The 20442-nt window shown below is 38.1% G+C and overlaps 1 protein-coding gene across 4 annotated transcripts in view; it reads left to right on the plus strand.

Annotated features, from left to right (window-relative positions):
- Positions 1-12029, plus strand: part of LOC137655613 (serine-rich adhesin for platelets-like) — a 488048-nt gene extending 476019 nt beyond the window's left edge. For all 4 annotated transcript variants that reach the window (XM_068389519.1, XM_068389522.1, XM_068389520.1 and 1 more), the window contains 3 exons: positions 2892-3011; positions 3395-3555; positions 11157-12029. In XM_068389519.1, the coding sequence (XP_068245620.1) occupies positions 2892-3011; positions 3395-3555; positions 11157-11357 (482 nt within the window). In that variant the 3' untranslated portion in view covers positions 11358-12029. The remainder of the gene's footprint in view (positions 1-2891; positions 3012-3394; positions 3556-11156) is intronic.
- Positions 12030-20442: the final 8413 nt, after the last annotated feature.

Genomic DNA, 20442 nt, shown 5'->3' on the forward strand with positions numbered 1-20442 from the left:
CATTTATTCACTTCATTTAACTTCGTTCCCACTATTTATTCACTTCCTTTGTTGCCTCAGAATTTTAGAGAAATATTCATTTAAATTGAATGAAAAAATGAAATATTTTGATGACAACTTGTTCTTGCAATTGTCTTCTGTCCATCCTCCCACTCGTAAGAAGGATTGGGGAGATACGTATTGTACTTCTATATCTAGACGTAGAAAAACTGCTTGGTACAGAAGCTTACTTGCATCAACATCCAATCCATTGAATGACGGTACTGTACAATCACTGCATCCCCGAAAATGGGAGACGTCTCTTTGTCGTCTCCATATTGGTCACACTCGGTTGACACATGAGTTTCTGCTGAAGGGCCAACACCAACCGTATTGTGACGACTGTTTAGTACCTCTAACAGTAAGGCATTTGTTGACCGAATGCCCCAATTATAACAACTTGCGGAATAGATATTTGTTTGAGGCTCGAGGTGAGGGTGGCAGGTTCATCCTTGCCAAGATTCTTGGAAATGATGTGTCCTACCATGCAAGTGGCATTTTTAGATTTATTTCAGAAGCAGGTCTTCTGAAAAATATTTAACTTTTATGACATTAGATTTTTATGATTTTAATTGAATACAGTGAACCCTCGTTTATCGCGGTAGATAGGTTCCAGTCGCGGCCGCGATAGGTGAAAATCCGCGAAGTAGTGACACCATATTTACCTATTTATTCAACATGTATATTCAGACTTTTAAAACCTTCCCTTGTACGTAGTACTGTTAACAAACTACCCTTTAATGTACAGAACACTTAATGCATGTACTACAGTACCCTAAACTAAAACAGGCACAAATATTAAAGGTGATTTTATATCATGCATTTCCTAAACATGCTAAAAAGCACGATAAAAAATGGCAACCAATGTTTTGTTTACATTTATCTCTGATCATAATGTAGAAACAAACTGGAGGTAGAGCTTTGCTTATTACCCAGACATATTTCCCATACTTTTCCCTTAGAACTACATCACATCTTCCTACTTTATATATATATATATATATATATATATATATATATATATATATATATATATATATATATATATATATAGTGTGTGTGTGTGTGTGTATATATATATATATTTATATGTATACACATATACATACCTACATATATACATAAATACATGCATACATATATATATATATATATATATATATATATATATATATATATATATATATATATCTGTATATATATGGGTTATGGAAAAAATCCGCGAAGTGGTGAATCCGCGATGGTCGAACCGCGAAGTAGCGAGGGTTCACTGTACTCTAATTTTTTATTTTATTTTATTTTTTATTTTTGTATACATCAATTAAATGTTAACGGCGTCAATGATTTTAGATGTCAGGATGCCTGAAAACTTTAAATCAATCAATCAGTCAACCATGAGAGGGGAAAGAAAAGATGGAAAATGGCCATACCTTCTTACCTCTCAACCTAGACATCACGACTGCTGTCTTTTTATTATGTGCCTCTTGTCTAGTGAAGGAGCTAGGTTTGCCACACAACCTGCTGATAAACTATCACAGGTCCCTTGCGAGTGTACTCCCACTGATATTAGGTCGTGAAGGTTTTCTTGTATTTCCAGACTCGCTGAAAGGTTCTTCATGAGGGTTTGTGTAGAGCCAATTCCTCTTGACTTTGTGACCGCTAGCTTTAGCTGGTTCTTTTGGATCCTCAGCCAAAGGTTGATACACACTCCTAATTTTCTCAAGGCCAGAAGGAGTTGGTATTCTTGGAGAGCATTTGCTCGATTCTATCTGTACTAACAAAAAGGCTTAGTACCTGTGGTTTTACAGACTGTGTCCGGTTGAAATGCCGTGAAGTTTGCGTACATGCTTCTCGGAGTCTAACGCAAGGAGGAAGACTGTTTCTAAGCATCTTCTTTCTATGTGATGCTTGCCTTACAGGTTCGAGGGAGGCTAATTTTAGGGACAGGAGAACTCGGGTGACGTCCCACAAAGGTGATTTAAGTTACTTTGGAGGGCCAACTTATTGGAAGCTCCTAATGGGATATAATAAAGAAACTAATCAGATAAAAGACAGTGGAAAAAATTAACTTTATTTACTGGAAAACTTGTTAAAGGAAACATTGATACAGACTATCAGAAGTTAGTGTCTAGCTTTAAAGCCTTATTTAATTTGTATCTTATTCTGCTGTGTCATTGACATTTATTTTTTTAATCTTGACCTTTCTATTCCCTTAACAATAATACACAAGATGCTTTGATGATGTTAGATGAAGGAATTTCATGGGCTGTTCATGGAGATTTAAGAATATTTGGCCATATTATTTACCCGATTACAGTGTCATATTCTTTAGTCTATCATGAGATAAATGGGAAAAAAGTTGTTTGAAAAATGGAATCAAGTTTAGTAGCAGTGTTTAGTAGCAAAGCAAGCTGGGGAGGTCAGATCTGTATAAGTGAATGATCTGTGTGCGCTTAAGGTCGTGTGGCATCTTTGTCAGAATTTTTTTTTCTCCCTGAGAACTTCAGTAAATATAATCAAGTAGAAATGTAATTGCATTATTACTTTGTTTCATAAAATTATCCTTAGGATTAGATAAGTGTAGAGGTCATGATTAAACAAATTTCTGTAGTCATGCCGAGAAAATGAACAGAGAAAAGAAGTGTTATGAAATTAATGCCAATAGTATTAGAAATTTAGGCATTAGAAGCTTAGTGAAGGGTGTTTGAACAATTGCCAACATTTGTAACATTTTACACTAGTGAACACTGCACTGTATGTCTGAGATTAAGATTATTGTCTGTAAAGTTCACATGGGTGTATATTTTAATCAGTTGTACATCACAGTCAAACTAATTAGCTTATCTTTTCAGGTTTATCTAATTTGGTGGTCGGGAAATGTAAAATTCATAACGATGCAAGTGTTGATGTATCAGCCGATGGTACATTGTTGGCTGCGCTAGTTCCTGAAAGTGAAGCTATGATTATGGTTGGTAAGTATCTCTCTCTCTCTCTCTCTCTCTCTCTCTCTCTCTCTCTCTCTCTCTCTCTCTCTCTCTCTCTCTCTTTTCCCCTGAAAATGAAGTTATGATTATACTATAGTTGATAACTCTAGTATTATGGTGGGTGAGTATCTCTCTCTCGATCCTGAAAATGAAGTTAGTATTATACTATAGTTGGTATCTCTCTCTCTCTCTCTCTCTCTCTCTCTCTCTCTCTCTCTCTCTCTCTCTCTCTCTCTCTCTCTCTCTTTCAAACATTGAAAAATTTCCTGTGTCATTCTTAAATGAAATTCTTTGAAGGTAACAGAGTATTTTGTACTAAATTTAATCAAACTTATTTAAACACAACTTTCCTTGTACTCTTGTTCTGACAGGTGTCTACAGTTTAGAGAATCGTTCTTTGGGCCAGCTCTTGTATAGCTACATTTTTGCACCCAACACCATTTGTGTGAGTCTTTCTCCTGTGGCAAGACATCTGGTGGTGGGATTTTGTTCACAAATGCCTCGGCTTATTCCCCATCACAACACTAAGCAGGTAAGACTGTTTCTTTTTTTTTTGGTCCTGGGGATAGTTAGTTAGGAAATCTGATATCCTAATCCAACCAAGTCTGTTATTTTTATTATTATTATTACTATCCAAGCTACAACCCTAGTTGGAAAAGCAAGATGCTATAAGCCCAGGGGCTCCAACTGGGAAAAATAGCCCAGTGAGGAAAGGAAATAAGGAAATAAATAAATGAAGAGAACAAATTAACAATAAATCATTCTAAAATAAGTAACAACGTCAAAACAGACATGTCATATATAAACTATTAACAACATCAAAAACAAATATGTCATAAATAAACTATAAAAAGACTCATGTCCGCCTGGTCAACAAAAAAGCATTTGCTCCAACTTTGAACTTTTGATGAGTCATTAAAGACAAGACAAAGAAGGGAAGAGTGGGACGTGTGCCTGAAGGAGATAACTGACCTGCTTTTATAGGCAAGGGAGAAAGTGCTGTAAATGTCAGGGAAAATGTGCGGGAAGATAATTCTGATAATTTACTTTCATTGTAGTATTGTGCTATTCTTTTGTTTCTTACTTAAAACCCAAAATGATATAAACAGTTAACTATTGTTATCCGCAATTAATTAGTTTACGGAAACGGCAGTATATTCCAAAATGGTAGATACAAAACAAATTTTTCCCATAAGAATACTTGGTACGTCTGCCTGACGTGTATCCCAAGCTCCCAACTATTTTTCATATTTTAACTATATGAACTGTATTTTACCTGAAATGAATAACTATTAATTATGCATCATTATATTTAACCCTTTTACCCCCAAAGGACGTACTGATACGTTTCACAGAACTCATCCCCTTACCCCCATGGACGTACCGGTACGTCCTTGCAAAAAAAAGGGATTTTGACGAAGGAAAAATCTATTTCTGGGGAGAGACCTGTGGCGCCCGGTGAAAAGAGTCCTTCTTAAATACCTTTTCTGATAAAACCTTCCAATTATACCAGAGAAAGATAAAAGCATGGAATGCTGAGGTTACAACCCTCGCGCGAGCACCTTTAGGGTGTCGTGTATAAAGCAAAGGCGCGTGAAATCCACTATTCACAGGTTGTCTTCCATTTAGTTAATTCCTTCGTCAAAGGGATGGGCCGATACAAAGGCCCTTGCCAACCACCAGCGCCACACCACCCACGCCACGACGCGAGCGCCATCTGAACAACATCCTTCTGTATTGGCCATGATGGCTTGGAAAGGAAAGGGTGGGATTGTGTAAAATAAAGGGGAAGGGTTTCACCGGGCGCCACAGGTCTCTCCCCAGAAATAGATTTTTCCTTCGTCAAAATCCCTTTTCTGGGTCGATCTGTGGCGCCGGGTGAAAATGTACCAGAGAATGCCTTCCAAGCCCAACAATAACTAATTTAATGAGGGGAGAGAAACAACACCATGTAAAGAAAATCATAAATAATTAAGGTAAACAAACATGATAACAGGGAAGCCTCCGAGTATCAGAGGAAACATGCTACAAAACTGACATGGCTAAGAATATCCCAACCCTGTAACAACGGTAATCAATAATAGTTACAAACATAACCTAATATGTAATAAACTTAGGGCTAACGAACTACCAAGGAAGCGGCGTCGTGGTGCGAGTGGCGGGTAGGAGGGAGAAGAAAAGAGATGGATGAAAGGAAGAACAAAAGATCACTGGGGAGAGATATGGCTCCCAGCTGCAACTGTTGGGTATTTAAGAGCCTGTAAGTTCATTAGATAGTGGCGTATGAAGACCATAGGAGATTCCCAACCCGTGAACTTTATAAGGTCATCAAAGTCCATCTTCTGGGGGAAATGATCCCGGATTGGCTTGTCAAACGAAGTATAGGATCTATAGCCTAATACAACGTATGGGAATGGTACCTCCTTGTTCCCTGATAAACAAGGGGCCAGACGATCGGGTAGCAGTCGTGGCTAAAAAGGCCCTGAGAGTGGTGACCGGACATAGAAAAGTATCTTGGAGAAGAGGAATAACTTTCCAAGGGGACCACCTATTTTGGGGGTTAACGGCCGAATCATATTGGCGAATTGTCGAGTCCCTTTTGACTGATTCGATGAAGAAATCGTTTTCCGGTTCAATGTTCGAGTCTCTACGAGCTGCCAACTTCCTGTAGTCCACAAAGTTAGGGTTTTGGACATCCTTGAGTAATCCGACACAGTGAGTTTGGAATACTCGGGTCAGTTTGAGGAACGGAATCCGGATGGGACGGAGTTTCTACTCGAGGAGGAGAGGAAACCAACTGTTCTTGGGCAGTGAGGTGGTACTAAAACCACTGCGCCCCGGAAGGAGCGCAGTCGGTGTTAAAGTTTTTAGAAGATTCACTGGGAGAGATAGGGAAATCTTCCTCTAATGGTTCCAATCCCGGGGTAATGCGTCCATGGCATGAGCCCGAGGGTCCAGGATTGGGGTCACATAACAAGGTAGTTTGTGATTGATCTGAGATGTGAATAGATCTACCTGGATGCCTGGAACGAACCTGAGTTTCCACCGGAGTGAAATTCTGACTCCAGGGAACTCGTCCTGGATAGTGAGCCCGTTCTCACACCCTGGCCTCCCGCTAGGTGAGGTGCTGACAGGAACCAGTTCTTTTCTGTTGCCCAGGCGAAGAAAGTGACCAGGACCTGATTCAGGTTGGGTGACTTGGATCCTCCCCTGTTTCCGTAGTGTACCTCGTCTGTGCTGTCTGACACTACTCTGATGTGGGTCGACCTCGGAGGAGTCTCTCTCTTCAAGGTCAAGAACACCGCCATGGCTTCGAGAACATTGATATGGGACTGTTTCATGGCTAGTGACCAAGAACCTGAAACATCTGATGTTCGGAGAAATCCCCCCATCCACTTAGAGACACGGCTGAATGGAATGTCACTTGTGGAGGTGGGAATTGTAGAGGAACCGCTTTGGAGCGGTCCTTCGGTTCGGACCATGGGCGTAGTCTCATTTTCCCGACAGAGGGGATCTTCGAGACCTTGTCTTCTTATAGGTACTGTAGCTCTCTTTCTCCAAAATCGATTGATGTCTTGAGTTTGGCTTTTATTAGGAGATCTGTTACTAAAGTGAATTGGGAAAGGCCGAGGATACTTTCTAGGCTCTTTGGACACCTGTTTGTGCTTGAGAAATCCTTGATCTTGGGACCTATTCCTCTTACTTTTGGAAGGGAGAGACAACGTGTGCTTCGAAAGGTCCCACTGAATGGCTAACCATTCTAAGTGGCCTGATGGTCGCAGGCGAGACTTATGGAGATTGACCCGAAATCACAGGTGTCTTGAACACAAAGGCTTTCCTGCTTAGGTGGAAACCCAGATAAGAAGAGAAGTTTCGAGCTATAGGCGCAAGCTAATAGCGGTCGGTAAGATCGACAGAGGTGGTGACGGTCCCACGGGGAAGTAAGGTCCATACCTAAGAGATAGTCGTTTGATTGCTTTTTCTTGAGTAACCCTGTGGTGTACTCTTTCAGGACGGGAGTGTATTTCTGGGAGAAGGTCACTGGCGGAGGAGGAGGACCTTGAGGCCATTTTCATCTCAAACCGTTAGAGACTATGCTATGATCCCACAGATCGAGTCCAATGGTCACGAAAGTGGTAAAGTCTTCCCTCTACCAGGACCACCGCGTTGTGAGGGAGTGAATCTAGGTCCTTCCCTTCTCCGAGCCCCCTTTTTCCTAGGTCCGCTTTGATGTCGGGACTGTCTTCTACTCCTGTAGCTTCCTCTCTGGTGTCCATGAAAGGAGCCTGAGGGTTTGGATCTAGGGCTGCATGCAGGCAAAACATCCCAACGGAGTTGGGCTGTGTACCTGGGGAATCAGTGAGGTAGACCACCTGATGATGGGGGGTCAGATACAAAATCGTCGAACCAGAGGAAGGCTGTGATGACGAGTGGGAAACCGACTATCAATTCCTGTCTGATAGAGGTCTCAGACAGAACGTACTTCCCACAACTGACCCGATCAGACCAACAACGTACCCCCCAGGCTGACAACATCCTGGTCCAGACAGATCGGGCCTGCCCTTTAGGAAATAATACCGTTACCTTCGGTACCTTGTCTAATCTAACCAAGGCAATCTCTTTCAATCGAACGAATCCGTTGAATGGGAATTCTAGTACCTGGGAGTAAAATCTAGGTCCCCCAGAGGGAGGACGTCTATGCCCTCCAGATTTATGGTACCACCTATATCCGAGTTCCTGAACGGCACTGACTCACCACCATACCTTAGAGCTCGTCATAGCCCCTTGGATTTCCTTAGTATGTGTTGCTTTTAGCCGTCGCCGTTTATGCAGGGTAACATGAACATTAGGATCCTTTAATGGTCCTAGGTCGGTGACGTAGGTAATTGCAAAGCTGAAGGCTCAAAACTCATCCCCACATACCTGCCCGTAATGGGGTCGTTGTCCAACCTTAGAGAGGACACTCCGAGGAGATAGGGACCTCTAGATGGAGCATTCCTTCCCAACTTCGATACCCAAGGGTGGAGAGCCTCTCTTTGCAGGCCAGAGAGAATCATCATCATCCTGATGGGAACCATGCAGGCGAACCTTCTGTAACACAAAGGGGACATAAGTCTGGATGTTCCTTGAACTTTGGTTAGCGATCCCATTCACAGGCTGGGATCAGCTGTATACTCTTAAAAAGCCATTTTAAAGACAAGTTATTTAATGTATTATCTTCTGGGGTATAGTGCGACACTTGTATTCATGAAATGTGACACTGTTGGCGCATTCGCCACTGGGTGGAAATTTATTTCTATATGAACACTATGTTGTATGGATATTTATCCATATCTAGACATAGTTAGAATTGACTATGCATAAATATAGGCATAATTAATGTATTTCTATTTGAACACTATGTTGTATGGATATTTAGCCATATTTAGACAGTTAGGATTGAATATGCATAAATATAGGCATAATTAATTTAATTCTATTTGAACACGATGTTGTATGGATATTTATCCATATTTATACATAGTTAGAATTAAATTCATGCATAAATATAGGCATAATTAATTTAATTCTATTTGAACACGATGTTGTATGGATATTTATCCATATTTATACATAGTTAGAATTAAATACATGCATAAATATAGGCATAATTAATTTAATTCTATTTGAACACGATGTTGTATGGATATTTATCCATATTTATACATAGTTAGAATTAAATACATGCATAAATATAGGCATAGTTACGTTCATAAATATTTTTTTTTTTTTTTTTTTTTTTTTTTTTTTTTTTTTTTTTTTTTTTTTTTTTTTTTTTTACAGGTAAAACAAAAGATTGGCCACCCGTGGTCTGAGTGATCTCCGACAACCATCCCCGGTACAAACAAAGGTCCGTCATAGTGACAACGTGAACCAGAGGAAATCTAATATTAACCTCAATGCTGATCGCCTGTACGATATCCGGTTAAGCCGGAGATTCGATGAAAAAGAATCGTAATGACGATATTGTGATAATTCATGAAAAAAGGGTTCATACCCTGATTCTGAGCGTCTGATTGATCTCAGTTTGTACCGGAGAACCAGTGACAAAGGTCCGGCAACGTGAAAACGTGATCCTCATCGGTACGATAACATTCTCTAAAACTGAATGTCTGTGTTATCTCCAGTGAAGCCGGATATTCGATGAAAAAGGGACCGTAATAATGAAACTGTGAAATCCTCATCGGTATCACATTGTTAACTCCGGTTCTGGACGTCTGCTTGATCTCTGTTTGTATGGGAGATCCGGTAGCAAAGGCTAGTCCCCGTGAGATCGTGACCGTCACCGGTACGATACCATTAACCTCAATGAATGTTTGAGTTATCTCCAGCGTAGCCGGAGATTCGATGAAAAAAGGGGCCGGAAAGGTGTAATTGAGATCAAACATGACAAAGGTTCGTGTGCAAAAAGGTCTCAGCCGGAGTCTGAGTGCCGGATTTCACCGTTGCACTCCAAATATCTGACTAGTTCTCACCCAATGAGTATCCATTATAGCGGCGTATAACTCAAGGCGGAGCTAAACATAACTCAAGGCGGAGCTAAGGGTGTCGGTATAAATCGAACCCAATTAATGACTCATACACCAACGTTCCTACTAATAGTGTTAGCTATATTAACAGTAACCACATCAATAAAACGTGTATAACATTAAACGTACTATCATCAACTCTGATAATAAGAGGAGGCCTGAATAACTCGTGAACGTATAAAAACGGAGAACGGGAAAATCACCTCCCTTACTCGAGCTAATAAACGAGCACCTTATGTTCTCACTCTCAAGGTTACATAATAAAAGCTAACATCACACAATAATATAAGGAAAGTAAAATAAAACTGATTGTTTTTATTTTATTTTTATTTTTTATTTTTCCTTTTTCTTTTTCATTTTTAGTCATTGTAATAACCAAAAACGAAGAATAACGACAACGTAACCAATAAATAAGGATATAGTCTAAATCGAGCCTTCCTGGGGCGAGTGTAAACTAACAGACTAACAGACTAAATCGCAAACGTTTAAATCGCTATTCGGCCAAAACCATTGTTGGCACTATAATATCCAAATGTTTGTATATTTGTAATTTACCTAATGTCTGTTAATGACATAAGGATAAATAACTTAAAGCAATCTGCCGACCTGCGAGGGTCGGGGAAGCAGTGACATGCCCTTAAAATAAATATAAACACCAGCCTTAGCTAAAGGCAAGGCAAATATAAGTGTTAAGTGTATGGGCGACCTCCGGTGAAGCCGGAGCGTAATGAGATGTCCTGAATAATGCCGTCTTAGCCAAAGGCAAGGCAAATATAAGTGTGAAGTGTATGGGCGACCTCCGGTGACGCCGGAGGATAATGAGATACCCTGAATAATTCAATTGTGGCTAATAATTCAATTGTGAAGATATAAAAGCCAAGCCGCAGCTAAAGGCTAAGGCTTAGATCATAGCAAAGCGTATTTTTTGAGAAACTACAGGCATTTTCCAAGAGAATGAGACCAACCTGACCTCTCTATGACAAAAATTAATGCTGTTAGAGCAATTTAAAAAAAAAAATATACTGCAAAATGTGCTTGAAAAAAAAATAACCCCATGGGGGTTAAGGTTGGAAATTTCCAAATAGCCTGGGGGTAAAAGGGTTAATAACCCTGAGTTTATGAATGATATTAACATCGCTCTTCCGTAAATTGTGGTGAGCGATTCTTGAATTCGTGTTGGTGAAAGAAACAAACTAAAACATGGCATTCAATTTCATCAGTTTTGGCCAAAATATGATTCTTACAAATTCAGCACTGTAGTCGATTCTTTTTAGCGAGGTAGATTTGCACCGACTCGCAGGGGTGCCCTTTTAGCTCGGAAAAGTTTCCTGATCGCTGATTGGTTGGACAAGATAATTCTAACCAATCAGATAGCAGGAAATTTTTCCATGCTAAAAGGGCACCGCTGTGAGTTCGTGCAAATGCGCCTCATTGAAAAAAATTGAGTATAGTACATGAAAGTGGTGTCAAGCTGTAGTTTCACTTAACAGGTTACATAATCACATAATTTGAATTTTGCTTCTCAGTGCATGATGAATTTTACTTTTTTCATTTTTTCTTTTAGGTGGTGGCTCAAATATACAAGCTTTGCGACAACCCAATGTTCCATCGGCAGGGACAAGCGGGTCACCTCCAGTTCTTGAGAGACATAGAGGTTGTATGCGACCACCGACACACTTCACTCAACTGCATCCGCTGGCTTCCTTACCCCGGCCAAGGTCTCATATATGGTAACAATAGAGGGCAATTGAACATCTTACGGTGATTGGATATAGGTAGATAGTGTACATTTTTTTTTTCTTGCAGTATTTGAATTTTGAAAAAAAGCTGCTATTGTTTGATTATGATGTATTTATGTGAGAGGAAAAAAAAAAAAACATCTTTTTTTAGTGCCATTGTTTTGACGAGGGATTATTTGTTTAGACGTGAGCTAGTCTTAGTTGGGTTTATCATTTTTCAGGGTAAAAGCTTAAGCAAATTGTTGTGTTTGGAGATCACTAGAATTAATTTTGTTGGATTACTAAGATTTGAAGTAAGCTATAAACTGTAGTTACTAAATGATTTACTTCTCTGGCATTACACACACTTCGCTCTATCGTGTTGTCCCATTTCGTGTGTGTGTGTGTGTGGTAGTATTCTGGTCGGTGAAAAACAGATGAACATTAATTCGGTGCAGCTTGAATAGTATCTATTTCGGTACGTTATTTTTTAGATAAAAGCATATCCGTATCGCAGTGTAATTATGCATTTGCAGGATTCTACAGCTGAAGGTATGACCCAATTGAAAGTTCTATGTTCTTTAGTACATGTTGCATTCTCTTAGCTATTCAAACCTTGTGATTTTGTTTAGAAAAATATTGCATCTCTCTCTCTCTCTCTCTCTCTCTCTCTCTCTCTCTCTCTCTCTCTCTCTCTCTCTCTCTCTCTCTCTCTCTCTCTCTCTCTCTCTCATTTTATCGTCAGTTATAACAAACCCACTTTTACAAAATTATCCGTCCAAGATTTAACAGTTTCATTCCTTCAGGATATACATCTGTACAGTATTCTGTTTCACCTTTTGCTTTTAAATTGGTAGCATATTTTTTCTGAATGGGAAATACATACATACGTATACCAAGGCACTTCCCCCAATTTTGGGGGGTAGCCGACATCAACAAATGAAACAAAAACAAAAAAGGGAACCTCTACTCTCTACGTTCCTCCCAGCCTGACAAGGGACTCAACTGAGTTCAGCTGGTACTGCTAGGGTGCCACAGCCCACCCTCCCCCGTTATCCACCACAGATGAAGCTTCATAATGCTGAATCCCCTACTGCTGCTACCTCCGCGGTCATCTAAGGCATCGGAGGAAGCAGCAGGGCCTACCGGAACTGCGTCACAATCGCTCGCCATTCATTCCTATTTCTAGCACGCTCTCTTGCCTCTCTCACATCTATCCTCCTATTACCCATAGCTTCCTTCACTCCATCCATCCACCCAAACCTTGGCCTTCCTCTTGTACAGTACTTCTCTGAATGGGAAATATCTCCCGATAAATGTTTACATAACTTTCTTGAGAATTCACGTTATATGTAGTTTACTTGAAAACTGAATTTTCTCTTTCATATTGTTTTCCATTACAAAATAAAACTTTTTCTCTTGCAATACAAAATTAGGAGGTACAATTTATTATTGATTTTGTGATTGTAAATAAGTATTTTGATCTTTCTCAACTGCTGATAGTCTGTTTGATGGTATGAAGCATCCTTGAAACGATCCTATTTCTTGAACTTTTTCTTTATGAAAATAGAGAAAAATATATGAAAATAAGGTGAGATTAAGTGGGTAACTATAGTCCATTTCTTTTAACGATGCATATTTGCACCAACTCGCGGCGGTGCCCTTTTAGCTCGGAAAAGTTTCCGGATCGCTGATTGGTTGAACAAGATAATTCTAACCAATCAGCGATCAGGAAACTTTCCGAGCTAAAAGTGCACCACTGCAAGTTGGTGCAAATCTGCCTCGCTAAAAGAAATGGACTATAGTGATAGGTAGATTTCACAAATAAAGATACAAGCTTCCCATCAAAGATATGCTACCAATTATTGAGAAAGCTTTATATTTGCTAATGTGACTGATTGATATGATATTTAGTATGTTAGGGCCATTCTCTCTCTCTCTCTCTCTCTCTCTCTCTCTCTCTCTCTCTCTCTCTCTCTCTCTCTCCTTTTTTTTTTTGCTAACTTTGCAGCCAAGAGGACTTATATTTAACATTTTAATTTCAAGATTTTTCTGTTAATGTAATGATAATTTTATACATATCAATATGATTAACTTGAAATATTGATTTAAAGGCCTCTTATTGTAAGATAGCTTAACCACACAATTGGCTTCCACTTATATATCCCTAGCCAAGCCCTGAAGTGTTTATTCTTAACAGGAGCCCCTTAGTGGAGTAGTACTTCTTACATTGGGTCAAGTCTTTCAACCCCCAGCTGTGTTTTTGGCCTTCACTCGCATCTGTCACACAGGGGCTCTTCCCATATAGCTGTCTATCTTTTAATTTTACCTTATCTTGTCATGGGATCCAGTTGCATCATTAAACTTTAAACCAGTGGTTCTCAACCTTTTATCCTGTCATTTCCCCCCTGCACCCAGTTCAACCATCCAGATTTCCACCTTCATGCCCCGCCCAGCCCTCATGCCCACTCGCCTGCCTCAGAAATGGGCATGATATTCCAATTCTCCCCTAGAATATCATGTCAGTGAGAAATGATATGATCATATCTCAATTGAATGGCTAACAACAAATTGCCGCACATACTATGTGGATATTTTCCGCTTGTTTTAATTAGTAGGTAGTGTAATTATTTCCCCCCAGGGGGAAGTTTCCCCCAGGCTGGGAACCACTGCTTTAAACCAATGTTGAAGATAATCTTGAGTGAGGGAAAATTAAAGCAAAAAGTAAGAGTAAGATGTGGGAAGAGGGAGAATGGAATAGATGCGGGTGGTGGCTGAAAGGATGCAACAAAGAACGTTTGACTCTCATTTAAGCCAGTTTAGGGTCAGTATCCCTATGCAAATTATGATTCATAAAAAAAAGCTGGTGTCATTAACATTTTTATGAGGTTAGTACAGTATTTTTAAATGGATATTTATATGCTGTCTTGTATATATATTGCTTAGTATTTGATGTGTGTTTATGCAGTGTATTTATCAGTGGGTTAAGTCTTCAATCCCATGAAGTGTATTTTGAATTTACCAAAAAGCTTACTTGAATCATTTTTTTTAATATACAAAGTAGTATATCGGCACCCTCATAAACTAATTGCCTAAGTCATTTTCTCCACTTGTTGGGAAATAAAAAAAAAAACCTTATTTCCTAATTCTTTATATCATTGTGTTGAGCTTCAATTCACAAATTCTAATTCACAAATTCTTCTGTTAAGAATTTGTGAATTGAAGCTCAAGACAATGATATAAAGAATTAGGAAATGAGAAGGTTTTTTTTTTATTTCCCAACAAGTGGAGAAAATGACTTAGGCAGTTAGTTTATGAGGGTGACGATATGTAAACATAAGAAATTTGTGTAACCTGCCTTGCGTACAATCATGGATTATACTTCCCTGTAAAATAGTTTTATCTCCATTGCATTACGCTGCAAAAGCGATGGCATATTGCCTTTACAAGAGAGCAGATTAAATTGTTTGCAATATATATTGGGAGTAGTAGATTCTAAGTCATAGAGACGATTGGTGGAAATAATAGACTTACAGGTTTGTGAGTCATACATAGGACCTGTGAGGTTACATATACAAAATTTCTAGTATTATACAGTTATTTGAGTGTCCTCTTTGGTTATTAGAATTTATATTTTTGTGGCCCGACTAAAAGGAATTAGGATAGCTTTCAGAAAACAAATGAACAGGAAATGTAGGATGTATGAGAACAGTGGTGCAACACTTATTAATCTAGATTTTCATATAAGTGCAATTTTACTCAGTCTCAGGGATTAATGAATAGTTCTGTTCTGCTGTATCTTTTTGTCAATTATTTTGTTTTCTTATTACATATGAATACTATTTTATATTGGTCAGGTTTTGCAAATAATTGTTTTTCTATAGTTAATTAATACTGATACAGGATAGTCTGATGTAATATAAATTGCATGTTTTTCTGCTTTTCGTATTGTTTTAAGCTCTTGATTAAACTTAACAGTATCACTATTATTACTTTGGCCAGCGTTGGAAGATGGATGAAAATTTGCATTTTTGGTTTATATAACTAGTAGATATTTTGTTTATTTTTCATATCAAAACCTCCCTGTAATTAATTTCTTTTATGTATGATGCAACCCTCGCCAGAAATAAAATTACCACACATGCTCGTTTGTTTGTAATGTAGGCAGGTGTGAAAGTGAGGAAAATATATACAGTAAAGGAAAGAGGGCTAATACACAGTACAGTACAGGTATATGGAAAAGAAGCAAGAATAATGTATACCAATATTAAGTTTATTTAACTAAGTGAACATTATACTGTCGATGCATATCTACACAAGAAATAACAATGTTTAGATTTTATAAAAAAAAATTAAATGAATCTCTCTCTCTCTCTCTCTCTCTCTCTCTCTCTCTCTCTCTCTCTCTCTCTCTCTCTCTCTCTCTCTCTCTCTCCTCTCTCTCTCTCTCTCTCTCTCTCCATATATATATACAATATATTATGTATATATATATATATATATATATATATATATATATATATATATATATATTATATATGTATATATATATATACCTGTATATGGAGAGAGAGAGAGAGAGAGAGAGATACATACATACATACACATACATACAGTATATATAGTATCAAGTTTCTTCTTTACAATTATCAATTTATAAAAAAAATAGTTTAGTACATATTGTGGTTAATGAAGCCTTTGTAACATGGAAAATATTATAATTACTTTTGTAGTTCATTATACATTTTTGGGGTATATTGTGCCTTAACTTGAACTTTAGAAATAGCATGCAATCTGCTACAGTGATTTAAAACTTTATTCTTAAATAAAATTTTGTCCGATAATTTATTTTTCTCATCAGTTTTGAAATGACAGGAATTTTTTCATTCGTTCTTATTTTTATCCCTGGGATTTATAACTTAAACTGGTAAAATCTTATATTTTCATTGTTATAGCTTCTAAAGACCTTGGATGAGAGAATGCAGTTGTAATACTGTATAGTTATATTAGCATGGAGATTATCAGAATTTCATTGTCTTGAGGTAGATAAGCAGCATATATACAAGTTTATATTCTTAGAAATATCAACTTTTTCGTGGTTCCGATTCTTGAGTCTTTGTTTTGCAGCGTTTATTATATACTGCCCAGTCTCTTCTGTAATGCAGTGTAATGTTCATCTGTTTTTGCCACCCAGGAAGATGTTTTTCTTAACAACAATTTTACTCCTTTGAAAGCTGTGAAGATAAAGCTAAGCTAAAGATAAAATAAAAGGTACTGTAACACCTTGAGCCTCTGCTTTTTGGGGATATGGCCGTTTCTCAGCTTGTATGAGCATAGGTGAAGTAAAATTTTGAGAAGCTGGGCTAAAGATAAATACAAGATATTATAACACCTAAAGCCCCTTTTCTTGTGTGGGGGATATGCCCTTTTCTCAGCTTGTATAAGCTTAGGTGGGTAAAATTTTGAGGAGAGGCTAAGCTAAAGAGAAATACAAGGTATTGTAACACCTTAAGCCCCCTGTGCTTTTGTGGGGGATATGGCCATTTCTCAGCTTGTTTGAGATTAGGTGAAGTAAAATTTTGAGAAGCTACGCTAAAGATTAAAAAAGGTATTGTAACACCTTGAGCCCCCTTTGCTTTTGTGGGGGATATGGCTATTTCTCAGCTTGTTTGAGCTTAGGTGAAGTAAAATTTTGAAAAGCTGAGCTAAAGATAAATACAAGGCATTGTAACACCTAAAGCCCCTTTTCTTTTGTGGGGGATATGCCCTTTTCTCAGCTTGTATAAGCTTAGGTGGGTAAAATTTTGAGGAGAGGCTAAGCTAAAGAGAAATACAAGGTATTGTAACACCTTAAGCCCCCTGTGCTTTTGTGGGGGATATGGCCATTTCTCAGCTTGTATAAGCTTAGGTGAAGTAAAATTTTGAGAAGCTACGCTAAAGATTAAAAAAGGTATTGTAACACCTTGAGCCCCCTTTGCTTTTGTGGGGGATGTGGCCCTTTCTTAGCTTGTATAAGCTTAGGTGGGTAAAATTTTTGAGGAGAAGCTATGCTAAAGAATAAAAAAGGTATTGTAACACCTTGAGCCCCTTGTGCTTTTGTGGGGATGTGGCCGAAGCTAAGGTAAAGATAAATACAAGGTATTGTAACACCTTGAGCCCCCTGTGCTTTTGTGGGGGATATGGCCGTTTCTCAGCTTGTTTGAGCTTAGGTGAAGTAAAATTTTGAGGACCTTGATCTAGTCGTGTTTAAATGTGGCATTCCAGACCATTTTTTGCCCTAACTTGTAAAAATGGGAAATTCCGAGGAATTCTTCCATTTATATTCATCTTATTTTCAGTGACAAATAGTTCATTGTTCATCACATTTTTGGATAATCCAAGATTCATTGTCATCATTAATTTATGTTTTTGTGTTGGATGATTTATCCTAGTATTTTTATAGGTTTTGATGTCTGCAAGTGATATATATGCAGATTTTGTTAGACTGTACATTTAAAACACTGAATTAGTAAACTTTTTTTCAATGAAAGTTTATATGCTTGTTGTTTCTCTTATCATTAGTAATTGGTTACTGTTCATTTTTTTATTTCTAAATGTAAGGTAAAGTTTTAACCATAAAACTAATACAATAAAACTTGTAGAGAAATCAGTCTTTTTTTTTTTTCACCCCTTATGTCGCAAACACATATTGTACAAGTCTAACTCTTGTATTATATTGTATTATATAGATTTATTAATCATAATGTACCTTTAATGCATTTCCTGCATTATAATGTTGACTTACCTAAAATGTATTTGCTGCGTCCCTTTGGCCCGGAGATGCAACCGTGTTTTTAAAAGCCGCTCAATGTTAGAGGCAAGGGACAGTGACATTATGCCCCCCTAGTTACTAGGACAATGCCCTAGATACTAACCATATATACATACAATCAGCACATGGTTCACCCAAGCTATAACCAGGAAGGGCCAGGCAATGGCTGCTGATGACTCGGCAAGTAGAACTTACGCTTGTCCAAACCTGTACCTGATGACTCAGCAGGTAGAACTGTAGGCTCCCCCAAACCTCCCATTCTAGCTCACAAGGATGGCTAGCTTACAGACACTACAAGAAACTATTAAGCTTGAGTGGGACTTGAGCCCCAGGACTGGCAGGAATGTTTCCGGTAGACCACCACAGTTTTCTTCAAGTTGCCCCTCGGTATTGAATGGGTTCCCTGGCCCCAGCAGTGGGCCAATGGCCCAGAATCTATGAATTATTATGTCCACATGGGGACCGCGTGAGACCCAAAGGGGGTCGGGGACACAAAGGGTCGCACTGGGTAAGGAGAGAGCGTCGAGATGTTATCGCGACGAGACCAGAGAACTTACTGGAGATCGAGACCTGAGCAAGCATGCTCTCTGACCCGGGGTTAGCCTCAGGGCGCGTATCACTCCGCCTGAGGTTACCCCTCATAGAAAATGGGTTTAGGGTAAGTTACACAAAACTCTGGTTGGATGGGAGAAGATCCCAGATACTCCTAAGAAAGTAGTTCGAGGTAAGTACTGTTAGTAAAAATACAAATTACCCAAAATTTGTGATATTATTATACTGTGGATACATTCATGGTCAAAGATTACTCAAAGAATTTATTAGTATTATTACTAGCCAAGCTATAACCCTAGTTGGAAAAGCAAGATTCTAAAAGCCCAAGGGCTCCTATAAGGAAAAATAGCCCAGTGAGGAGAGGATATAAATAAATGATGAGAGTAAATTAACAAATTCATTACAATAGATTGCCAAATCTTATATAGTATCCCAACTGATTTCAATGCAGAGTGGGAGAAAAGTAAATTTTGTATTTTCTCCAAGATAATTGTTTATGGTTTCAGGGAAAGAATCTATTACAGTTTTATGATATTAAAGGCTTTGCACCTATCTATTAAGTAATAGAGTGGCAGCAAACTTTTTTGCAGAGTTATCGGTTAGGAACCAGATACTGTACAGTAAATTATATTGTGAAGATTTATATAAATGATATAAGAGAATTATATGTAAATGATAAAAGTATAAGAAACATAAAAATCTCAGGGGGAATAAAACAGAGTTGTGAAGCATCCACTGTCTCCCTACAACTTGGTATTGAACACAAGAAGATTTGGGATTTTAAGTCATAGAAATAGCGTTTGCAGGTGAGAGACTACAAAATAATAGAGGAAATGCAGAAACAGCAATAAATTCATTTATATAATAAGTGAAAATGAATTAGAAATAAAAAAAATATCACCAACAGAAATTGAGGTTATACACCAAACAGAACATCGAGAACAGAATTTGGATGATTCAGTTAATACACTAGGTATATCAAGACAAAATTTAAAAAAACGAGATGAACGAAAATGGAAATACTGTGGTGAAGGGTGTATTTTTTTTCTTTGGAAAACAATAAATTAGTACATTTTCCTAATGAAATCACACAGAAAGAGAAAGAAGACAGCAATGAGCTTGTTTTCATTTCAGATAAACAGCAAGGAGATATCTTTGAATATAGGAGCAAATTGTGAAAAATTAAAAAAATATTAGAATAGTGCACAATCTACAAAAATAAAAAATTGCGGGGTGCCGTTACAGAGGAAAGACCCAACGTAATTATACTATACTGGTGTACCGTGGAGCAGGGGTGCCATGTGGACGATAATTACCATAAATGTACGATTATTTTAGGTCCGGTACGATGTACGATACATACCTTAGGTATATACATATGTGTGTGTATGTCTTTAATTAAACAGATATACTAAAATAAGCTAATCATGTAACTCTTTATTGATTATGTTGAAAGTGTGTACGATAACTGTGTTTAAAAATGACAATTTTAAGGCTTATGTACGATAATCCAGTGGAAATAATCTGGCAATCCTGCCTAGGGTTGCCAGTTTGGCCTTTTTTCCGGCCCCAAAAAACTCAAATTTGACCTTTTGTATTCAAATAGGTTGGCCTTTAGTAATATGAAAAAAGCCGAGCCTTAAATACTATATTATTGACCTTTTTCTATTAATGGGTTGGCCTTTTAAAGCCTCTGTTGATTAGAAATTGACCTTTTCTCATTTAGAAAACCTGGCAACCTGATTATTCCTGCCGTGGTCCCGTGGAGT

This window comes from Palaemon carinicauda, chromosome 16 (assembly GCF_036898095.1).
Source record: "Palaemon carinicauda isolate YSFRI2023 chromosome 16, ASM3689809v2, whole genome shotgun sequence".
Lineage (NCBI taxonomy): Eukaryota > Metazoa > Arthropoda > Malacostraca > Decapoda > Palaemonidae > Palaemon > Palaemon carinicauda.